The sequence below is a fragment of the Chiloscyllium plagiosum genome, unplaced genomic scaffold (genome assembly GCF_037043375.1).
Source record: "Chiloscyllium plagiosum isolate Xiang-an unplaced genomic scaffold, Cpla_swu_hap1 HiC_scaffold_37, whole genome shotgun sequence".
In the NCBI taxonomy this organism is placed as follows: Eukaryota; Metazoa; Chordata; class Chondrichthyes; order Orectolobiformes; family Hemiscylliidae; genus Chiloscyllium; species Chiloscyllium plagiosum.
The window spans coordinates 82,555,824-82,576,819 of NW_028270175.1; the positions used below are offsets into that span (position 1 = coordinate 82,555,824).

Consider the following 20,996-nt stretch of genomic DNA (forward strand, 5'->3'; position numbering starts at 1 on the left):
TTAACTTTATATAAATCAGGTGTAAACTGGCTGAGTCATTCAGTATACAAAGTGGCTGGTGGGGATCAATCCTCTCAATCTCTAGATAACTCTGTGGATTACCCTCAAGGGAGCTTCATCGACACAAACATCGGCAGCTGGGACACCAATGTCTTCCCCCCTTCATTAAATCAAAAGTGTTGGCATTCAATTAATGTCACGCAATGTTAAGAACAATCTTTTACCCTCTCAGGTAATAGAATATCAAATCTTGACAGCATTTCAGCTTGTGTGACAACATGTAGGTCACATTCATTGACGGTACTGCTAGACACTGCACATTTACACAGAAAGAAATAGTGCTGAAAATGTGTTGCTGGAAAAGCGCAGCAGGTCAGGCAGCATCCAGGGAACAGGAGAATCGACGTTTCGGGCATAAGCCCTTCTTCAGGAATTATGCCCGAAACGTCGATTCTCCTGTTCCCTGGATGCTGCCTGACCTGCTGCGCTTTTCCAGCAACACATTTTCAGCTCTGATCTCCAGCATCTGCAGTCCTCACTTTCTCCCCACAGAAAAAAATAATGTTTATTCAGCATCTCAAGCTGGTTTCACATGAATGCAAGGAAGCCATTGAGCCGATCGAACCCGTTGGAGAAGAAGCTGCACAAACGATCCACACTCTCAAATTACGCAAAAAGTGATTCCTTTTCTTTAAAAAAAAATGTTGCATTCCAAATGGGAAACGCAGGAAGAAGAAAAAACACAACACGTTCGGCAACATCATAAGGTGGAAAATTCAAAGCCTTAGGTATAACCCTTCTTCAACACTTGGGTAGGATAAGGTAAGCTGCACATAAAGAAGCGGGGTGGAATCCTGCGAATCGGTGAATTGGGGTAGAGAGTAGAGCGGGTTTGTCAATGAGATGAATGAATCCTGACGGAAACTGGAAGAAGGGTTGTTCAGTGGAATGGAAGGGAGAGTGTGGGCTGGGAAGTCAGTTGAGGTATTAAATGGAAGGTTATTTGAAATTGAAAAATTCAATGTTGAATCCTTCGGGCCGTCGGATGTCAAGGCGGAAAATGATGTGTTGTTCTTCCAATTTGCGATTTGGTCCTTTGTGGCATTGGCGGAGGCTGATAGTTATGAGCCACGAGTTGCCCAATAAAGCTATTCTACATCTTCCCTGGGGCCAATTGGAGGACATTCAGACCCTTAAGGTACTAACACATGAAGAGAAGGGCTCCATTCAGCCCCTCCAGACGTTAACACAGAAATAGTAGAATGTCATTGATACTGAAACATGGCAAACCAAAGAAGCAGAGGCTGCACAGGCACTGCTCCATGTTGTTCCTTCTGCTTCGATTGCTCAAGGTACGCACGTTTTACATTAACGATATGGAGGTTTGTTGGTGATGAGAAGGGACAGTAGACGTTCTGTGCCAAGTCTTAGGGATCATCTTCCATCTCCGGATATATAGACCAGTGTTCTGTGTGGAGGTCAAAAGCTCGTGGGAATGGCGAACTCTTTCAGTGTGGCTGCCGCCAGACTTGTGAATAACATGACTTTCAGTGCACAGTGAAATACCAAAGACACATTGAGGAGGAGAGAGTTCATTCAGAACCAAGAGCTCCGTCTCAAACAGCATATGGACTCCACAGAGACACATAAACTATCATACAGGCATCGAGCCCTACGGTGCGGAAACAGGTCCTTCAGTCCAAACTGTTCTGTGTCAACGGAAATGTCCACGCATGCTAACTCTATTTCGAGTATTTAGCTCATATCCTTCCAAACGTTTCCTAACGATATATTTGTCTAAATTTGAAGTCATGTATCGCGAGAAAACACGTTATGTTACACGCTATGAATATTCTGCTTTATAAATCATGAGTGTTGGTCGATAACCCTTACGTTTTAATGAAATTCTCTTTTATTCTTTTGTGGCCTTCCAGATTAAACACTCATTTTAGTATCTTCTCCTCATAGTATCTTCACCGCAGGGTTTAGTCTGGTGAAACACCTGGTCACTTTCTCATTGTGCCAAGGAGATTGTTCCTTATAACAGAGAGGAAATGTGTACACAGTTCCTCCAGTACTGACTCAACTACAATCTACAACTGCAGGAAGGTACGTTCACGCCTATGCTTCCGCCATTTTGCAATGCAGGAGGCAAGACAATTTGTTGTGCTAATCACTTGCTGCTCCGTATGATTTCTGTTACTGACTCATGTCCAAGGAGATCCACCTGTTTTTCGCCAAGAACACTTTCCATCCACTCACCAACTAATAAATTCAAAATGTGAAGGATTGTATGATTTGACAAATTATTTATTTACTTGTAAAACCTACGCTTCAAGCACAGCCACACCAATATCAACACCACTAATGCCAATAGAGAAGGTTTGAGATTCTTGGGAGGCGGTAGCCCACTGGTATTTTTTTTCCAGACTATTATTCCAGGGACAGAGCCCGGATTCGAATCCCACCATGGCAGATGGTGGAATTTGAATTTGAAAAAAAAATCAGGAAATAAGAATCCAATGAAACCATGACAGATTGCAAGCAAATTCTTTCGGGCACGCTAATGTTCTTCAGGGAAGGAAATCTACCATCTTCACCTAGTCATGATTACGTATGACTCCAGACTCACAACAGCGTGCTTGACTTTCAACTGGCCTTTGTGGTGGCCTAGCCAGGTACCTCAAAGTCTCATGGAAATGAACTTGGCCGAACCTAAGCACTAACTACTTCTTACCCATGGACTGCATTGCATCAGCATAGATCACCCACACCTTCTCGGGGGTAATGGGGAAAGACAATTGGATGCTGGGCCATCATCACATTGATAACTAAAAGAAGATGATCACATATAGGGAATGGAGACAAAGGGACATAACTCACCGTAAACTGGGACTGACATGTATACTGTCCATTGGCATGATATGCAGGAACATGGGAACAGGAAAGAAATTAGTAAGATTAATCTCGTTTCTTACTTTGCCTCTGAATACATGTCCAGCGACATTACTACCCTGACACAATGTCTCTTTTATAAATTCACTTCCGTGATAAAAACAAGATTGTGATCGAAATTGTTGCAATTGAAAGAGTGCTTTGAATCGAGCTGGGACCATGAAGTCTGAAGTTTACAAAGGCGTAGGTAATGGTTTATTAAGTGTAAGCATTGGCGTCAAGGTGAGGAATGCGGATATTATTAAGCTGGTAGGAGATTGATTTAGTGATGGAGAGAATGCCGAAACATAAATTAATTCAGGGCAAACATGGACTTCGGTATTGTGAATAGTCCTCTTTTCAGATGTTTGTGAGCTCGGGGATGTGGGCGGTTCTGTGGGTAGGGAATACCATTGAAACTGAAGACAAAGTTACACTCTTTGCCAATTACAGATAACAGAAGTAACAATTAAGTAAATTCTGATTTATGAGATGAATAATTGGATAAATATGGAGAGACTTACTCGGAACACCAATAATAGCAAGGATGGGATAGTAGCCCGCCTGAATAATCATCAGTGCACCTAATATCCGATATGGTAATGTCGACCGGGACCAGGAAAAGTAGAAAATACCCAAGGATAAGCTCTTTTCCATTTTTGCAGCATTCCAGTCTGCTGTCCTCAGATCCTGATCTATTGTTGAAACATTACAGTCGACTGTTCTTAGATTCTGATCCATAGGTGTAACATTCCAGTCTAATGTTCTTAGAATCCGATCCATTGCTGTGACATTACAGTCTAATATTCGCAGATTCTGATCCATGGTTGCAATATTCCAGTCTACTTCGAGTTTATGATCTCTCATTTTCCTGCCTTTGCAGCTGCCGGTCCCTGTTAGTGTCAACGATGATACATCTGTTCCTACAAGTGAATGAAGTATGGCAAGAATCCATTAAATAATAGAAGGCAGAAACTCTCCAATGACATAGTTAGGATACATTGAGACTGACATCATTCACAGTCACTGAACAAACAATTCTAGTTAAATACTTCAAGTCTGATTATTTCAGGAAACAATAATAACTGGACTGGATTGGATGTTGACATCGCTGGCGATTGACCTTAACTCCCATCATCCATTGCTCTAACGAAGCCAGCAGTCAAGCAACGTCATGGAAGTTTGGTTTTCACAGGCTAGATAATACTGCTGAATTGTCAGTTTGCAATGATGTAACTTGTTGAAACCCTCCCTCCCCACTCCTCATCCCCAAAACGACCATAAACAAGATGTTGTAACTATGTTGATCTTTCTCGTCCAGAACACGTGCCAACGAACAGATGATCAGTTGGCATATTGCTCTGACCATACACAGAAAGTGTAGATTTGTCTGGGCATTCCTCTCATTTATCTAATAAGTCAATGTTGTATCTTCAACACACAATGCATGTCAGCAATCTTTATGTCAAGTTACAAACATCTCAATAGAGTTTATCGATTTAAATAGTTAAAACTTAAATATTTTAAAATTCAGTCCAAAGTCAAACGTAGAATGTTCTCACAAAGCTGGTCCTATTTCAAGGTTTATTTCAGAGAGGTTGCAAGGGACCGAAGTTTCCATAATGTCTGAGGATTCAAGTGTTCATTGAATCCCTTTTGCTCATAAATAACACATCAGGCAGAAGGCTTTCAAGTGTTTTAGGAAAGAAAACTGGCATAGTCAACATGACATGGTGGTGCCAGTGATGGACTGAGGTGAACAAAGTAAAAAATAACACACCACCAGGTAATAGTCCAACAAAGTTTATTTGGAAGCAATAGGATTCAGAGCACTGCTCCTTCATCGCCTAGTCAAGGAGCAGCGCTCAGTAACGTAATGCTTCCAAAGAAACCTGTTGGAATTCGATGAGATTGTCGTAGTTCGGGAGGGGGGGAGTAGATGAAGGAGTTTATAGAGAATGAAGATGCTGGAGGAAACTGCAGCGATTGGCAGGGGTATCGATGCTAAAGGATAGCGAGAAGTGTAGATGCTGGTGGAAATAGGTGTGCACACCCCAGAGGAGATAGCAGAGTGCTGTGGCAGGAGAATGTTAAAGAGATAGGGAAGGCTACTGGGGACGGAGGAGGAGGTTTATTATAAAAGGGAAGGATGCAGATGCTCGACAATGTTACAGAGACAGGGAGAATTGCTAGACCCGGAGGAAAATGCATCGTTTGGGAGAATTGTAGCTAGTGGTGTATGGCAGACAGACGGTGTATTTAACTGAAAGTGCTGGGGGATGTTCGAGAGATTGGCAGATTTGTAGGGGATGGAGAAAGTTACAGCGATAAGAATGGTTGGAATATATAGTAGAGGTTACAGAAATGGGGAGGGGCAATGGAGCAGAACTCAGTCATATAGATCGGGCGGAGTGAAATATGTGGGTATACATTGCAGAAATAACGCGTGCGGAGGAGCTACATCAAATTACAGAAATTAGTAGGGGTAGCCGGGCTTGAATTCTTAATATAGGGCCAACAAACTGAAGTCTGGATGTGCTTACACGGATTGGAAGATTTCAGGAGCTTGAGGAGGTTACAGAAAATAAAGAGGCATGTATATGCTGGTGGGGTAACAGAGATACGGAGCTGTGTAGGTTTTGGAGGAGTACCAAAGATAGGGAGGGAAGAGTTGGAGAATGTTACAGAATTAGGGAGGGGTATACATTCTGGAAACGTTCACAGTGTAGGAAGGGATGTAGATGCTGGAGAATGTTTCAGGGATAGAGATGTTTGTACGTGCGGGAGAAGGTTAAGTGTTAAGGAGGAGTGTTGGTGTTGAGAATATCACAGGGAGCGAGAGGAGTATCAGTGCTGGAGAATATCACATGGAAAAGGCGGGGCGTAGAACCTGGAGAATTTTATAGGAATAGGGAGTGGGTGAAGGTGCTATAGAAGGTTACAGAAATGTGGAATGTTGAAGGGGCCGGAAGGGATCCAAATTGGAGTATAAACTGGAGCAGTTTACAGAGAGAAGATTGGTACGGGGAAGGAGGGGACGACAGATTTTTTCAGCAGTGAGAATGATGGAGGAAGTTGCAGAAATAGGGAGATTTGAAAACTGGAGGAGATAATCGTGGTTTGACGGGCTGGAGAATGCAACAGGAATAAGAAAACAAGGCTGAACATGTAACATAGATCTCAAGATCTGTGCATGCTGGAACAGGCTATTGAATGTTTTTTATTCATTCACAGGACATGGGGAGTGATGTCACAGCTGGAGGTTGGAGAGATAGAGGGTGTGTAGGGGAGGCATGTGGTTAGTGCAATGGGGAGGGATGGAAATGTGTTGCTGGAAAAGCGCAGCAGGTCAGGCAGCATCTAGGGAACAGGTGAATCGACGTTTCGGGCATTAGCCCTTCTTCAGGATTCCTGAAGAAGGGCTAATGCCCGAAACGTCGATTCTCCTGTTCCCTAGATGCTGCCTGACCTGCTGCGCTTTTCCAGCAACACATTTCCATCTCTGATCTCCAGCATCTGCAGACCTCACTTTCTCCTCAATGGGGAGGGATGTAGGAGATGCAGGTAGTTCGACAGATAGGAAGCTTTTCAGGGACTGCGTGAGGTTAGAGGGATGGGGAGGGGTGTATGGCCTGGAGATAGTTAGAGTGATGAGAATGCGTGTGGCGGTTGGAGGTGGTTAGAGTGATGGGGAGGAATTATGGATTGGAGAAGGTTAGAGTGATAGAGTGGGCTGAAGCGGGTTAGAGAGATGGGGGAGAAAGAGCCGAAGGAGGGAAGAAGGATTGTAAAGGGAGAAGGGGCTGCAGGTGTTTCAAGAGATAGGGAGGGAGAAGGAGATTGAGGAGGTTAGAGAGATAGAACTGGGAGTGGAGACTGGAGGTGGTTCGAGAGATAGGGAGGAAGAAGGATCTGGGGAGGTTCAAGAGATAGGGAGGTCTAAAGGAGGTTGTAGAGATAATGAGTGAGAAGGGGCAGAAGAAGGTTAAAGAGATAGGCAGCGGAGTTGGGAGCTGGAGGTTGTTCGAGTGATAGATAGGCCTGCAGTAGCTCATGAAAATAGTGGAGTTACGGTGGGCTACTGAGATAGAGATGGATTTAGCATTTGGAGGAGATGAGAGGAAGAGATACAGGGACAGGTGGACAAATTATAAATTGTATTATGCAATGGTTTACTAGAGAACACATTGTCCAAAACTGTGCAATGGACAAGCAACTAACGCATTAAGTGAAAACTTAGTAGGTCCAATCACAGGAGCCATAGAGTCAGTGCCATGCAACACAAGGAGGCTTCTCTGTTAACTGCAACATACATAAGAAAAATATCTGGCAGATCCTGAAAAGTCCTCCTACCTAACGTCTGGAAGCGAGGGCCAGAATTGGGAGAACTGTTCTACAACGGCTCAGCATGAACGTGACATAACGAAGCCTTATGGTGTCAGATCAAACATCGAAAAGGAAATCTCCCACTGACTCCCCTCCGTCAAAATTATGGTGTCAGATCAAACATTGACGAGAAAAGTTCCTAGAGGCGCGGTGGCTCAGTGGTTCGTACTGCTGCTGCACAATACCCGGCTCTTTGGTTCGACCACAATACCCGGCTCTTTGGTTCGTCGTGCTACACTCTGTATGGAGTTCGCACATTTTCCTCATGTCTCTACGTTTCCTTTTGCTGTGCGGGTTTGCTGAACTGACCAGGCTATATTGCACATGCTGTACAAGGATGTGTCGACTCGGTACGTCAGTTCGGGTAAATGTGGAACAATAGAGGTTGGGGTGTGGGCCAAAGGTCCTATTTCCGCACTACAGGCATTCTAAGATTGACCAGTAAGAGGAGTGCGACCGCAATATTATGATCGAGATGGTCGGATTGGGAGGAAACGAAAAAGAGAAGGAACATATTTGACCTCATCTTCACAACTCTGCCAGCTGCAGAAACATTGATTAGTAACTAAATTGAAATAAGTAGATACCACATGCAAGATTTCTTTGACATTGTGAATACCTTCTCTGTGTAAGTGTGTGTGAGTGTGTGTGTGTGAGAGAGAGAGAGACAGGCACACAGAGACAGGGAGCGAGAGCATCACTGTGACAAATGTGGAAGATTTCAAATAGATGCTGGAATTCAGTACTGATTGTTTGAAGTTATTCGGATCATTCCCATCAGCTGAAGAATTGTACCACAGCACAAATTTCTCTAACTCTGCCTGGTGTATGTTCCACTTTAGGTTGACAGTCAAGTCAGGAAACAAACTCTTGCTCAATGGAGAATACAGGAGGCCCTACCAGAAGCAGCACCAGGTGCACCTCAAAATGGGATGAAGTTACCAAACTGAATCTATTATTCACCAAATAGCGTAAGCTACAAGTGAAATATAAATGTAACCAACGAATCAGACTGATCTGTGAAATCTTTTCGCATGCAGTCAGGGTGAATGGCGTTGCACAATCAAACAACTCACTGGTGGAGGTGTATCCACAAGTATTGCCCACTTTAGTGATGGAGGGGCACAGTGCAATAACAGTAAAGGTAAGGCTGAGACTTTCACAAAAACGTTCAGACAAAAGTGTCGATGACCTATTTTAGTTATCTCCAGATGGCAGTCTTCAGCTGAATCGATTCATGACGTGTGTCATCTACAAGCGGATGGGCGTAATGAGAATGCAATGCAATACACCTGAGGAATAATGGGACGCTCAACCACCGACTCTCTTATGCCTCAGATGTTGCCTGACCTGCTGAGCTTTGCTAGAGCCCCACCTTCCAAACCATATAAACTCATTGGCGACGAAAACATATCAGTGGCGAGGAATCCTGCTGAAACGGCTTACCTCATGATTTCTGAAAGCCTGCCCACCATTTAGCAGACACATGTTGACTGTATGTGTGATAAAACACCCACCAATTGCCTGGGTGAGTATAATTCCAACCCTAATCAACTGACAGTTAATAGCAGCAATGCTGACAATTTACACGACTCTCTGCAGAAATTAAGTCTGAAAACATAAACATCAAAAAAAAGAACAGGATAGCAGATGCATGTTCATCGTCTTTTCCAAGCCACCCATCATCATGATTTGGAAATATCCTGCTGCTCCTTCAGTGTCACTGTTTTAAGTTCTCTCCGAATGTTATTGTCACTCTTGCGACAGCACCTGGACTGCATCGGTTCAATGTGGCTGTTCATCTCCACCTTCTCAGGGGCAACACCGATGGGCAATAAATAATCGCCCAATCACATTCCATGAATAAATTAGAATGAAAAATATTGTCCAAACATGCCCATACCTGGACACTGAGTTTTGTGTTTTGTGAGAGCGGGCTGGTTGAGTCCAATCAGCTTGTGGTGAACAGTTGAAGCAAGCTGTTTGAAACAAACTGGCAGGTTTTCAGAGGCATGGCCAATGTATCTGGCAGAAAAAAGGCACTGACGTTCTGATACAACATTACTGAGCTGTGAGTTAGACAGAAAAAAATGAAAATGATACTCATCTCTGACTGCAGAATGTTTAGACGCATAGTGATACTGTTGCCATGAAAATGATTATGCGTGAATATTACCATAAAATAATAGTATAAAGGAAAAGTATATTTTCGAAGGCGTTTGTTCTTGGATACGGTAACAAGACTCTCCATTTCAAAGCTCCTTATTGAGTTTTCTGCTCTGTTTTCATCATATTGTTGTCAGAAATATGAACTAAAGAAATGGATAGATCTTCTGCTTATTTCACAACCAAAAATTGTCTATTTTCCAAGAATGTCGGAAATGCAGCAAAGAGAATTTGCTGTTAATGGTTCGATCAATGTGGAAAACATTTGCATGGATATTTATATCTGAGTCAGATACTATGACGTTGGTCTGGGATGATGCATACCATCAATGTAGTGTTAAGTTCTGTTTGGATACTGATGCCATGTGTTGCAGGTGTCCATCACCTTCATAACACCTTCATTCGGGATCTGGTCAACGGTACAAACACATCGTGTTGAGGCGGCACAACAGAAGGGAAAATGTTGCAAAACATGATTGAGCGCAGGTGAATTTTACAAATGTTGAATTGCGCTTGGAACAGTACCTCGGCCTGTGCTAGTGCATTGGCCAGTCTCCCCCACACATTTCCCTGTTGTTCAGTACATCTGTAACCGGTCTGTTGTGAGGGCAAGTGTGAATAACTATCCAGTTTCAGTTTGGAGATTCTCTGGACACATATTAAACATGGTAATTGGTTTGGAGGTAGTGGTGAGGACCAGTAGCACTGTGTCTGAGTCCAGGACTTTTTCAAAGTTGTTTTAATAGATTTGGTGTGTGCAGGATGGTGTGTTCACTGATTTGAACATGAATCAGCTGTTTCCTGAAGTCACTGAATTATGTAACAATTAGATGTGTAGTCTGGCAAATTAATTATTGACCACTTCAATTGTTTTCAACTGAAATGGAATAACGTTTGATTTATTTTAAAATATGTAAGAAATGAAGTGATATTAATTTTTCATTGTATAAAATCTAAAAGTGACCTGTTGTATATTTCCCTAAAACTAATCAAGCATCAGTCAAACATTGTATGGAAAGCTGGATTCTGTGTGCAGGGTTATGGCCCTGGCAACATTACCATTCTATCTGGTCTGTGTTGTTCCACTACCACACACAGCCAGGGAGAGGGGGAGCTTTTTGTTTAAATACAATGTGATGCTCAGCATTGATACTGAATACCGCCGCTGCAAGACTGCTCTGGGGCAGGTTATGAGTGAATAAATGTAAGAGAAACACATAATTTACCCCATTGCCATCAATCCACCTGCTGCACATACACATTTCCTTTTAATACAAGAGTATGAGTGGCTAACGCACAGTCCTTGTCGGGAGGAAGGGCCATGTTCACATTTTGTGGTCCCATCATGATGTTAAATAGACCGCTCTGTGCTGAATGGGACAGACTTTAAAGAGAGCCAAGGTTAGAGTGGTGCTAGAAAAGCACAATAGATCAGGCACCATTCGAGGACCAGGAAAATCGACGTTTCGGGTAAAATACTTTCAAAACGAATCAGGTACGAAACCGCAAGGGAGAAGAGATAGATTTCAGGATTGTTGAGCTGGGGAGAAGATAGCTCAGAATACACAGGTGGATGGAAGTGCGGATGAATGTGATAGGTCACAGAGGAGGGTGGAGCGGATAGGTTGGAAGGAAGATTGGCAGGTCGGACAGGCCATGAAGATGGGGCTGAGCTGGCAGGTTGGGTAAGGTTGGGGCAGAGGAAATGAGGAAACTTGTGAAGTCTACATTGATGCCCTGGCGTTGACGATTTCCGAGACTGAAAATGCTAATCACTTCCACAAACATCCATCCACTTCAAGACTGAAGTTCAGCAGTAGCAGTATGTACAGTCGACAAGATGAATTGCATCGGGATTATTAGACAGGACCTTCCAAATCTATGGCCATCGACCAGACAAAGACAGCAGGTACATGGGAACATCATGCATTTTCAAGCTCCATCTTTCATAGGGTCCGATAAAATCAAGTTTGGTCATGATTTTACAATTCCCATCTCCTCAGATCACAAAATCATTCCATGTCCAAATGCAGCAGGACATGGCCAACAACCAGGCATGAGCTGACAACTGGCAAGTAAAATTCGTACTACACAAATACTAGACAAAAAACTATCATAAACTATGTCACCATCACCATTTGACATCCAATGACATTCACTTTACTGTAATCTTTGGCACTACCGTTCTCAGTTTTATCGAAGACCATATTGCTGCTGTGATTAGCACATAAGTTCAGAAGCTCGTAATCCTGTAGTCTGGCCAAAGCCTCTCCACTATCTCTGAGTCTTAATTCATGAACATTATGGAATAATCTCCACTTGTCTGAATGGGTTCAGGTCCACGGAGCTCAAACAGTTTGACAGAGAAGAAAGAACTCACTTGATTGGTCCCGATCCACAATGACTGTCTTCCTCCACCACCGACTCTCTTCAGCATGTGTGAAAACAATGGTACAACATTTTCCACACTCATACTCGCTGCCATCTGGAAGAAAAAGGGCAGCATCTGGAAAATAATGATCATAATTAATTTGACTCTGCCATAAGTCTTGTAAAGGACAATACTGGACGAAGAGTTCGATATTTATTATGAATCGGTCTAACTTTAATAATCTGAGAAGTGATGCCGTTTACGTGAATTGGAAACAAAACCGATATGATAATCAGAATCGGAACAGTGTCAGGTATTTTGAGGGAAGATTAAAGTGGCTCTGATGAAACGTTTACCGAAAGTAAAAAGGGTGAGGCTGCTAATTCAGAGCTCCCAGGAAGTCAACGAGCTTGCAGAAAGGAAATGGCCCGCTAATGTCAGGCAGTGTGGAATATGAAGGTGCGAGTACTGAAAGGAAAGTAGACAGCGAACAATGCGTGAAAAATGAAGCTGGCAAGAAATATCAAGCAATCTTTAGCAGATTTCTTTTTAATAAAGAGAACGAAATTATGTGAAGTGCAGAAAATAAAAGGCAAACAACAGGAACCACAAATAGATATAAAAGGTTTGTATCTGGTTCTGAACTTGAATTGAAGCCTAAAGGGATCTCAACTATGTAAGCTATTGTGATGAATCTGGAAGAATTGTCTGATAACCCCATCCAAACCTTCCCGATGTTACTGCGTTTAGGAAAATCTGACCTGGTCATCGCAGCGGGTTGGTAAAGATGACAATATTTGGAAAACCTTGCTGACAGTTGTGAGATTACTCACAACGGTAAACGAGGAACATCTAAGAGATTGGAAACTGAAGACAGAGACCTTAAAAGCATTTACAAAACACAGGAAAAACGTAAGCAGGCAGTTAGGATGGCTGAAAAGTCATCATGAATATCTTGTGGAAGCAGCATTAAGGAAAATCCCAAATTAGTTATCAGGATTAAGCGAGGTGCAGGGAAATAGTAGGTCAACTCAAGGACAAATGAGGAAGTTAATGCATAGTGCTGGAGGAAGTGGATGAGGTCATGAATAAATACTTTGCATTGCTGTACTCAATGGAAGAGGACATGTTGGATGGTGACTCCGGCGACCGATATGTCAATGTTCTGGAGCATTTCAAAATAAAATACAAAGACGATATTCTGGGGTGTTTTGAAAAGCATTAAGGCAGGCAAATCAACAGGACATAATGGGATCAATGCCAGTATACTGAAGCAAGCGAGAGAGTATATTGCTGGGACCTTGTGAACACTCTTTATATGCTCATCAGTCAAAGGAGAGGTTGCAGAGAACTGGAATATAGATAAAGCTGTTCCTTCGTTGAAAGTGGGCAAAAGGAGTAATCTAAGAAATTTCAGCTTGCTGAGCGTTCGGTCGTTGGTTAAAAAAAAAACTTATTGGAGAAGATTCTTAGAGATATGCTATACTCACATTTAGAAAAGTTATGGACTTATTGGCGATAGACAACATGGCTTTCTAGGGGGAAGATCGTATCTCACATGCTTGATTGAATAGGGAAGTGGCAGACGTAATTTCGTCATGCCAATTGGGAGATAATGCATTTCAGAATGTCTAACGCAGGAGTGAAGTATACAGTAATAGGAAAATCTATCAGTCGCATCAACATCAGAAGGGACCTAGGTTCACAGTTCCCTGAAAGTGAAAAGACGGGTGTATAGAATGGTCAAGAAGACGTTGATACATCTATTATAGCATACAGAATAAAATGAAGGCAGGTCATGTTGCAGCTGCTTGAGAGGTCAAGGATGAGCAGTGTGTACATTAATTAGTATCATAACAGTATCAATCCCATCCTGTATACACAATGGTACTTCGCTGTGTTGGCCTATTTATCCTTCCTTGTGAAAAACATTGAATACCTAGTTCTCAGCCTGGTCATATTGTAGCCAAAATCTCTGCAATGACAGCTACATCTGACCTGTTTCAAACTATTTCTGCTGGCTTATCATTCGTCTTGTTCAAAAGTCTGGAAGATATTCAGGGATGGCAGCAAAAGCCAGATATCAAGACGGCTGTAGTGTCTAGAGAAAGTCATATTGAGAGTAACGTGTGTGAAATCTGGGAATATTACATGGACATGGATCTTTCCAGGGACAACAGAATAAAACACCAGGACGCAGGATATGGCTCGGGTGATTGGATATACACACATGTAGCCCAGACTGTGACAGGTGGACTGAATTGCTATCTACACAAATTATGGCCAAAGTTGCAGATTCAGTTCACACCAGCTGAAACGCATTTTGTTCTCACGATAATAGTTACAATTGTAACATTTCAGGACGTGAGAACTTTTCTGATTTGAGGTTCTGTTGAGCTGACCACTGATCAAGAACTGATACCTGAGAGTTATTACTGCGGGCAGACATTTCTGTTCTAACAGTTTGAGGTTGGAGTCCCATCAAGACATAAGCATAAAAGATACTTAACTACAGAACGGAACACATTCCAGTGTATTAGGTAGTTAAATTACTCGTATCAGTTATGGAAATAAGCCTCAAAATGAGTTCACGACAATCCCAGGCTCCATCTCTTGCCTGAACACGATCGGCTGCTCTCACTTAGCCCTGAACTGAGGTCACAAATTCAGGAAGAAAAATAAACAGGCCCTCTCCAGAGCCTGTGCAGAGGCAGTTGCCGGCACACATTCCATTTGGAGTCCCACCGTCAGAATAGGAAGGTCCCAGGTTTAATAATGGGACTATGCATTTGCAGCTCAATTACGTCTTTTTTTAAAATCCAGAGACAACCAGGAACATCCCAGATTCTTTCCTCTATGGCTCCGAATTCTCAGTCTTTGTCAGATCCTCCATGTTTTATAACTCTCCCCAACTCTGTAAAACCTCTATTTCTGTGGACATTCGTACTTTTTAAGATTCTCTAAACCCACAAGAATCTACCGTTTTGATAACCTCTCCTCATCATGGACAAGACCACACATGGACTGGTGGTTTAGATTTTGGAAGAATTTAACGTTTGCAAGTACGTTCTAGGTGGAGAAAATTGAAATCGAGAGCTTGCAGGAATCAGAAAACAAATCTTGTATTGGCACTGCAGGAGACTTATTAGAGCAGATTTTACTGAAAATAATATTACATATTTTGGAGGATTTTACAGAGATAGATGAGGGTTGCAGCAGTAAGAAGCGATTGTGGAGACACGTGCATTTATAGGGGCTAATAAAGGTTGGAGATATGTTTGAGTTTGAACATTTGGTAGAGATTTCAGAGACAGGATCGGCTGGAGGTATTTTCACAGAGAAGTAGAGAATTAGAATTTGGAATTTGCAGAAATAGGAAACTGTGTAGGGGCAGATGGTTGTTGCAGAATCGGGAAACCTGTCGGGACCTCTGGATGTTTCACAGCTGGTCAGACATTGGACTGAGTTGCAAAACAGGCAAAATTATAGGGGCTGGAGTAAGTTAACGAGGTGTGAAGAGCTTTAGATGCTGGATAAAATTTCTGATATGCTGAACGCTGCAATGGCTGGAGGGGGTTTTGGAGACAATGAAATTTGCCAGGGCAGAAGGCAGTTAGTGATATTGATGGTGTTGTGGACTGGAGGATATTCCAAAGATTGGCAGATTTCTGTGGATTGGAGTATTTACAGAGAAAGGGAGAGCTGTGATGTCTTGAGAACTATAACAGATATAGGGAGAATTGTCGGGTCAGGAGGAGATTCTACATTGTTTCTGTATATGTTGGGCTGCATTTTGTTTTCAGAAATATAGCCTCCACCATCGATGAGATGACAGAGATAGGACATTATTGGAATTGGAGGACCCTGAAGACATCACTCTTGAACCATGCAGACAATTTTTAGCAGCGAAAGATGTCATTGATCCATTATGTTTGTACAAGCTCTTCAACTGACCTCACGACTGAGTAATAATCTCCTGCTGACCTCCATATCCTGACACACTTGTTTTAATCACAATAATTATCCAAACCCGTCTTGAACGTTTCCATTGAACATACATCTACACCACATTCAAGTGTATATCAACTACTTGCTGAGTGAAAATGTTCTTGTCTATATCAATAGTTCTTCTTTTCTATATCTCCTGATATCTGTGCCCTTACATTTTTGTTATTTTTTATAAGCCGGAGCAAATCTATCAGATCTATTCAATTCAGTATGTCTATGAATTTTTAAAAAATCAATAGATTTCCTTTTCGTCCACTTCTCTCTATCTTATTCACTCTAACTGCATACAAACGTTACTCCTCCGTGGAAGCAGTCGTGTAAATCACATCTTCATCGTTTCAAAGATGTATACATACGTCCTATCATGTGACATTTTGAAAAGTTTACAGTTGTGGTCTGACATGCGTTTAATATAAGTTCAACCTCCTTGCTCTTATATTCTGTCCCAATCTTGTGAAAACAGGAATACTGTATGATTTTCTTATGCTTAATGTCCTACTAACTTCAATAATCTGCATAAAAATTTCACCTATTCCTTCGCCCCTGTAGTCCTTCAGATTTGACATTCTATTTTATATATTATTTTAAAGTTCTTGCCCGTATTGTCTCATGATTCTCTGCGCCCAACTTCATCTCTCATCTCTCCGCTCACTGCACCAAGTTGTCAATGTATTTTTGGTACTGTCAAATTTCTTTAAGTTGTGTGTCGATGGCGAGCTTTGAAATGGGTCGCTGCACACCAGATGTACATCGTTCATACATATCAAAACCAAAAAGGGTCCTAAAACTGTCTCTTGCAGAACGTCACCGAAACTCTTCCTCCGGCCTGAAAAAAAACTATTGACCATTCCTGCTGGAACTCAATTTTGGATCCATATCGATACAGTCATTTTTATTCCATCAATAAATGATTTTATTGTCATGAATATCGAGGAAAATACAGTGAATCGTGTTTGTCGCCTATTCCATGCATGTCTTCCTCATCAATTGTGTACCTTCCAAGGGACAGAGTTTCCTCTGCTCCTTCTTTACAGTATAAGTACTATTTCTAGTGTTCAACCAGCCTTACTCCAATTTTGAACACGCTCACTATGATGTGTCCAAAGACGATTCTGGGACAGTTGTCAGTTTGCTCTTAGTTTTCGCATAACTCCCCCCAGTCTACCATCTGTCCTCTGAACCTTCAGCATTCCTCCTGGTTACCAATCCGATTCTCTACCTGACACAGATTCTATTGGTCTTCGCTGTCATCCAGGGAACGTTGGATTTGATTATTCTTCATTTTCTAATTGTGGAACCATTTCCTGACTGGAAACAAAGGATCTCCTCTGTGAACAGAGCCATTTGTTCAGTTTTACGTATTATGGACAAACTGGTGTTCCAGTAAATCCATCCCAGCCTGATTCTTGCCCCATCGAACATTGTTTCTAGTAAATTGATCTTTCTTATGTTCCATTATTGCATTCCATTCTCACCCATAATCCTGAAATTTAAGGTAAAATAATCACTGTGTCCTGGAATGTTCATGACGGATACGGGATCCATGTTCTCGATCTTTTTCGAATGACCAGCTCCAACCATTACACTTTTTTTTCAGATGAACACATACTCATGCAAGACGCTCTCCTCCCTGTGATCCACGGAAAACATTCTCTCACTCTCCTGACATTATCAGTGTCCCAATCCATGTCTGCATAACTGAAGTTTCCCAATATCATTACATTACATTACAGTGTGGAAACAGGCCCTTCGGCCCAACAAGTCCACACCGACCCACCGAAGCGCAACCCACCCATACCCCTACATTTACCCCTTACCTAACACTACGGGGAATTTAGCATGGCCAATTCATCTGACCTGCACATCTTTGGACTGTGGGAGGAAACCGGAGCACCCGGAGGAAACCCACGCAGGCACAGGGAGAACGTGCAAACTCAACACAGTCAGTCGCCTGAGGCGGGAATTGAACCCAGGTCTCTGGCGCTGTGAGGCAGCAGTGCTAACCACTGTGTCACCGTGCCGTGCCATAACCTCTCTTATTGTTTCCATCGTTCTCAACTGTCCCCGCATACATATTATCTCCACACTTTCCAGTATTTGGCAGCACATAGACGTGACTCACAGTGTAACTGCAGATAATTTTGTCTGTCGTTCCAGGCAAATTCATTCTCGGAGAAATCCCCTTTCTCTGGTTATGATGAATGGACGTTAAATCAATACTTCTAATCTTGCATCATTTCGTTTCTTTCCTGGTGCATCGGAATATTCATAGCCAGCACGATGAAACACTCAACCCTGCCATTCCTTGAGCCAGCACTTGGCAGCATTACATCACTGGAGTTTGTACACACTTATCTGCATCTCTCGCTTTCCAAACTATATTTATTCACATCCATGCAGTGTGCACACAATTTGGATTTTGTTTCTCTCTGTCTGCATCGCTCCCTCCCAAACTTCTTGTTGTAGATTAGCACCAGCTGCGCATTCAGGTATTGTGAGTATCATGGTAGTCTCGTGTTTTATTTCTTTTTGGTTCCCATATTCCCACCAATATAGTTTAAATGCCTCCCAAATGCCCCACAAACAGCTCACTCTCATATCTATCATTTGCAACCCTGTCCACCTTGCAGAGTTGTTGTCTAACTTCGAACCCATCCCATCATCCCATGAATCTGAAGCCCTCCTGCAGCATCATCCTTTCAGTCATACTTTGATCAATTGAGCACTCCTTTATGCGCTGCCTTGTAAACGGCGCTGAGAGTATTCCAGTGATTACTACTTTTCTGTTCCATCTTTCTCGGACTCAGTCCTAAATTCTGATTCGCAGACGACTTCACCCTTCCAAACAATGTTAATCCAACCAACATGGCCATAACGTTTCAACACTCAGTACCGCCCACATGAATGTCCTGCACACACGGTGATATGCTTGACCCCACCATTCTGGAGGTATTTTGTCAGTCACAGAACCACATGCACCTTCCTCAACATAGTCACTTCCATTGCTCTTCCTTCATTTATCCTCTCCTCATGTATAGTCCGGCCTCATGTGGTGCCAGAAAGCTTGCTTTGACTGCACACCCCTCAGCGGTCAGCTCCTTCAACAGCTTCTGAAAGGATAATCTCATTTTAACTGAGTCCACAGGCTATTCATGTATATATTGACTGTTTCTGTTGGACTCACTAATTACCCATTCTAATCACTTTTCTTTCCCGGCTGTTAAGACTGCAGTGTGATCAGCTCTCTGAATGTGCTATCCACCTCACGCTCAGGGTCGCAGATGTACCACAAAGCCTCGTCGTTGTCTGAGTTCCAAATCTGACCTTCGTCTATGACACCAACAGGGCTGTGACTTTGCAGTGAAACAGAACACATTTTCCATTTGATGGACCTGTAAAATGATGTCTTCAATGAAATTGAACTAGGTTTACATAATAAGTTTTAGGGTTATTGCCTTATCAAACTGTCGCTCATTGTTTTTACTTTCTCGTGTTGGCTCGGACTTTCACTTGTTCTTTGTATTTCTGAGTTAAAACATTCTTTCAAAGAAGAAAAAATTAAGGGGCTGAGCTATAGCAGTTCAAAGACAGTCAGAGTAGGAGTTTATCCGAAAAAGAACTGACAATTTTTCTGTGATGCTCCTCGTGCTTCATTCAACTTAAATGCAGGCACGACTCAGCAGCAGAAATGTGTCTACGTGACTCCCAGGTACATGTAATCCTCGAGTCAGCTCTCCACTCTTCTCCCTCAAACGTTCACCGTCTCTGAGACTCCCAGGTACATGTAATGCTCCATCTCCCACTCCAATCTGCTATCGAGTCACTTCACCATCTCTGTCATTCAGAGGTAAGTGTAAACCCCCAGCTCCCACTCCATTCTGCTCCCTGTCAGATGCACTGTCTCTGTGACTCCCAGGAACTTGTCATACTCCAACTACACCTTCACTCTACTCGCTCACAGGGTCACCATCTCTGTGTCTGCCGGTACGTGTTAACCTCCAGCTCCCGCTGCAGTCTGCTCCCTCATGGGGTCGCCGTCTCTATGTCTCCCAGGTACATGTCATTCTCCAGCTCTCACCCTTCTATGCAACCTCACAGTGTCACCGTCTCTGTGTCTCCCATATAATCTTCCAGTTCATATTTCACTCTGCTTCCTCTAAGGATCACTGTCTCTGTGACTCCCAGGTTCATGTAGACTACGAGCTCCCACTCCACTCTGCTCACTGATCGGAGTTCTGTCTCTTTGACTGCAAGGTACGTCTAAGCCTCAATCCTCATGCTAATTCACATCCTCCCACTTTGTTGCGTTGATAACTCCCAATTGTGAGTTGGCCTCAAGCTCCTGCTCCACGTTTGCTCTCTCTGTGCTGGTTTAGAGCCTCCTGCTCTGCAACTTTTCCAACTTCAAGTCCCAGTCTGCCTCGATACTCGCTGCTGTTTTGCACTGTCCCACTCAGTGCTGCTCACTGTCAGGTTATCTGCCTTTTCACTCCCAGGTCATATTCGATCTCAAGCTTCAGCTTAGACTTATAACGTTCCATTCCGCAGCGCTGTCTTTGTACATGGAAGAAAGCAGGAAAGACGAGGAGAATTTAATGGCACAGAGTCTGTTACAGTGATTGAGAGCACTGTCGAGAGATAACGAGTAAAATGGAGTGGTACAGAGCCCTGCAGGGCCTGAAGCAGACGACTGGAAAATGTAAACAGAGATTCCAGAACTGAAGAGACAAAGGAAATAGATGATAGCTTGTTGGTGCTGAAAGTTGTTACTCGATTTAGAGCTCTGTAAAGTCTAAAAGGCTTGTAGTAAGATGTTCACACAAATATGAACACTTGACCAAAGGAAACAATGACAGACTGGCAGCTTTGGAGGTACTAGAATCTTGATCTTGTGGATGTTTGAATTAAGTGATTTGTCATGACTGGCGGGTGTAAAGTTTAAGGGGGCCCTGTCGAAGCTGCTGGTGTTCAAGGGCACTCAGTGCAGGAAGACGTACAGAGTAAGGGAGCAGTGTCAGGGATGGATGAAACCATAGATACAGGATGAGTGGTCGGGGTTTGAAGACGAGACACAGACAAGGAGGGTGTTAGTCCCTGAAATAGCTTTCTCACCATTGGACACGTTCACCAC

At 42.9% G+C, this 20,996-nt stretch overlaps 1 protein-coding gene across 1 annotated transcript in view; it reads right to left on the reverse strand.

The window, feature by feature from the left end:
• Positions 1 to 20,996, reverse strand: part of LOC148139852 (putative G protein-coupled receptor 139) — an 89,809-nt gene that overhangs the window by 20,674 nt on the left and 48,139 nt on the right. Inside the window, exon 3 of the mRNA XM_087980682.1 lies at positions 3,459 to 3,857. Coding sequence (XP_087836808.1) covers positions 3,459 to 3,857 — 399 coding nt within the window. The remainder of the gene's footprint in view (positions 1 to 3,458; positions 3,858 to 20,996) is intronic.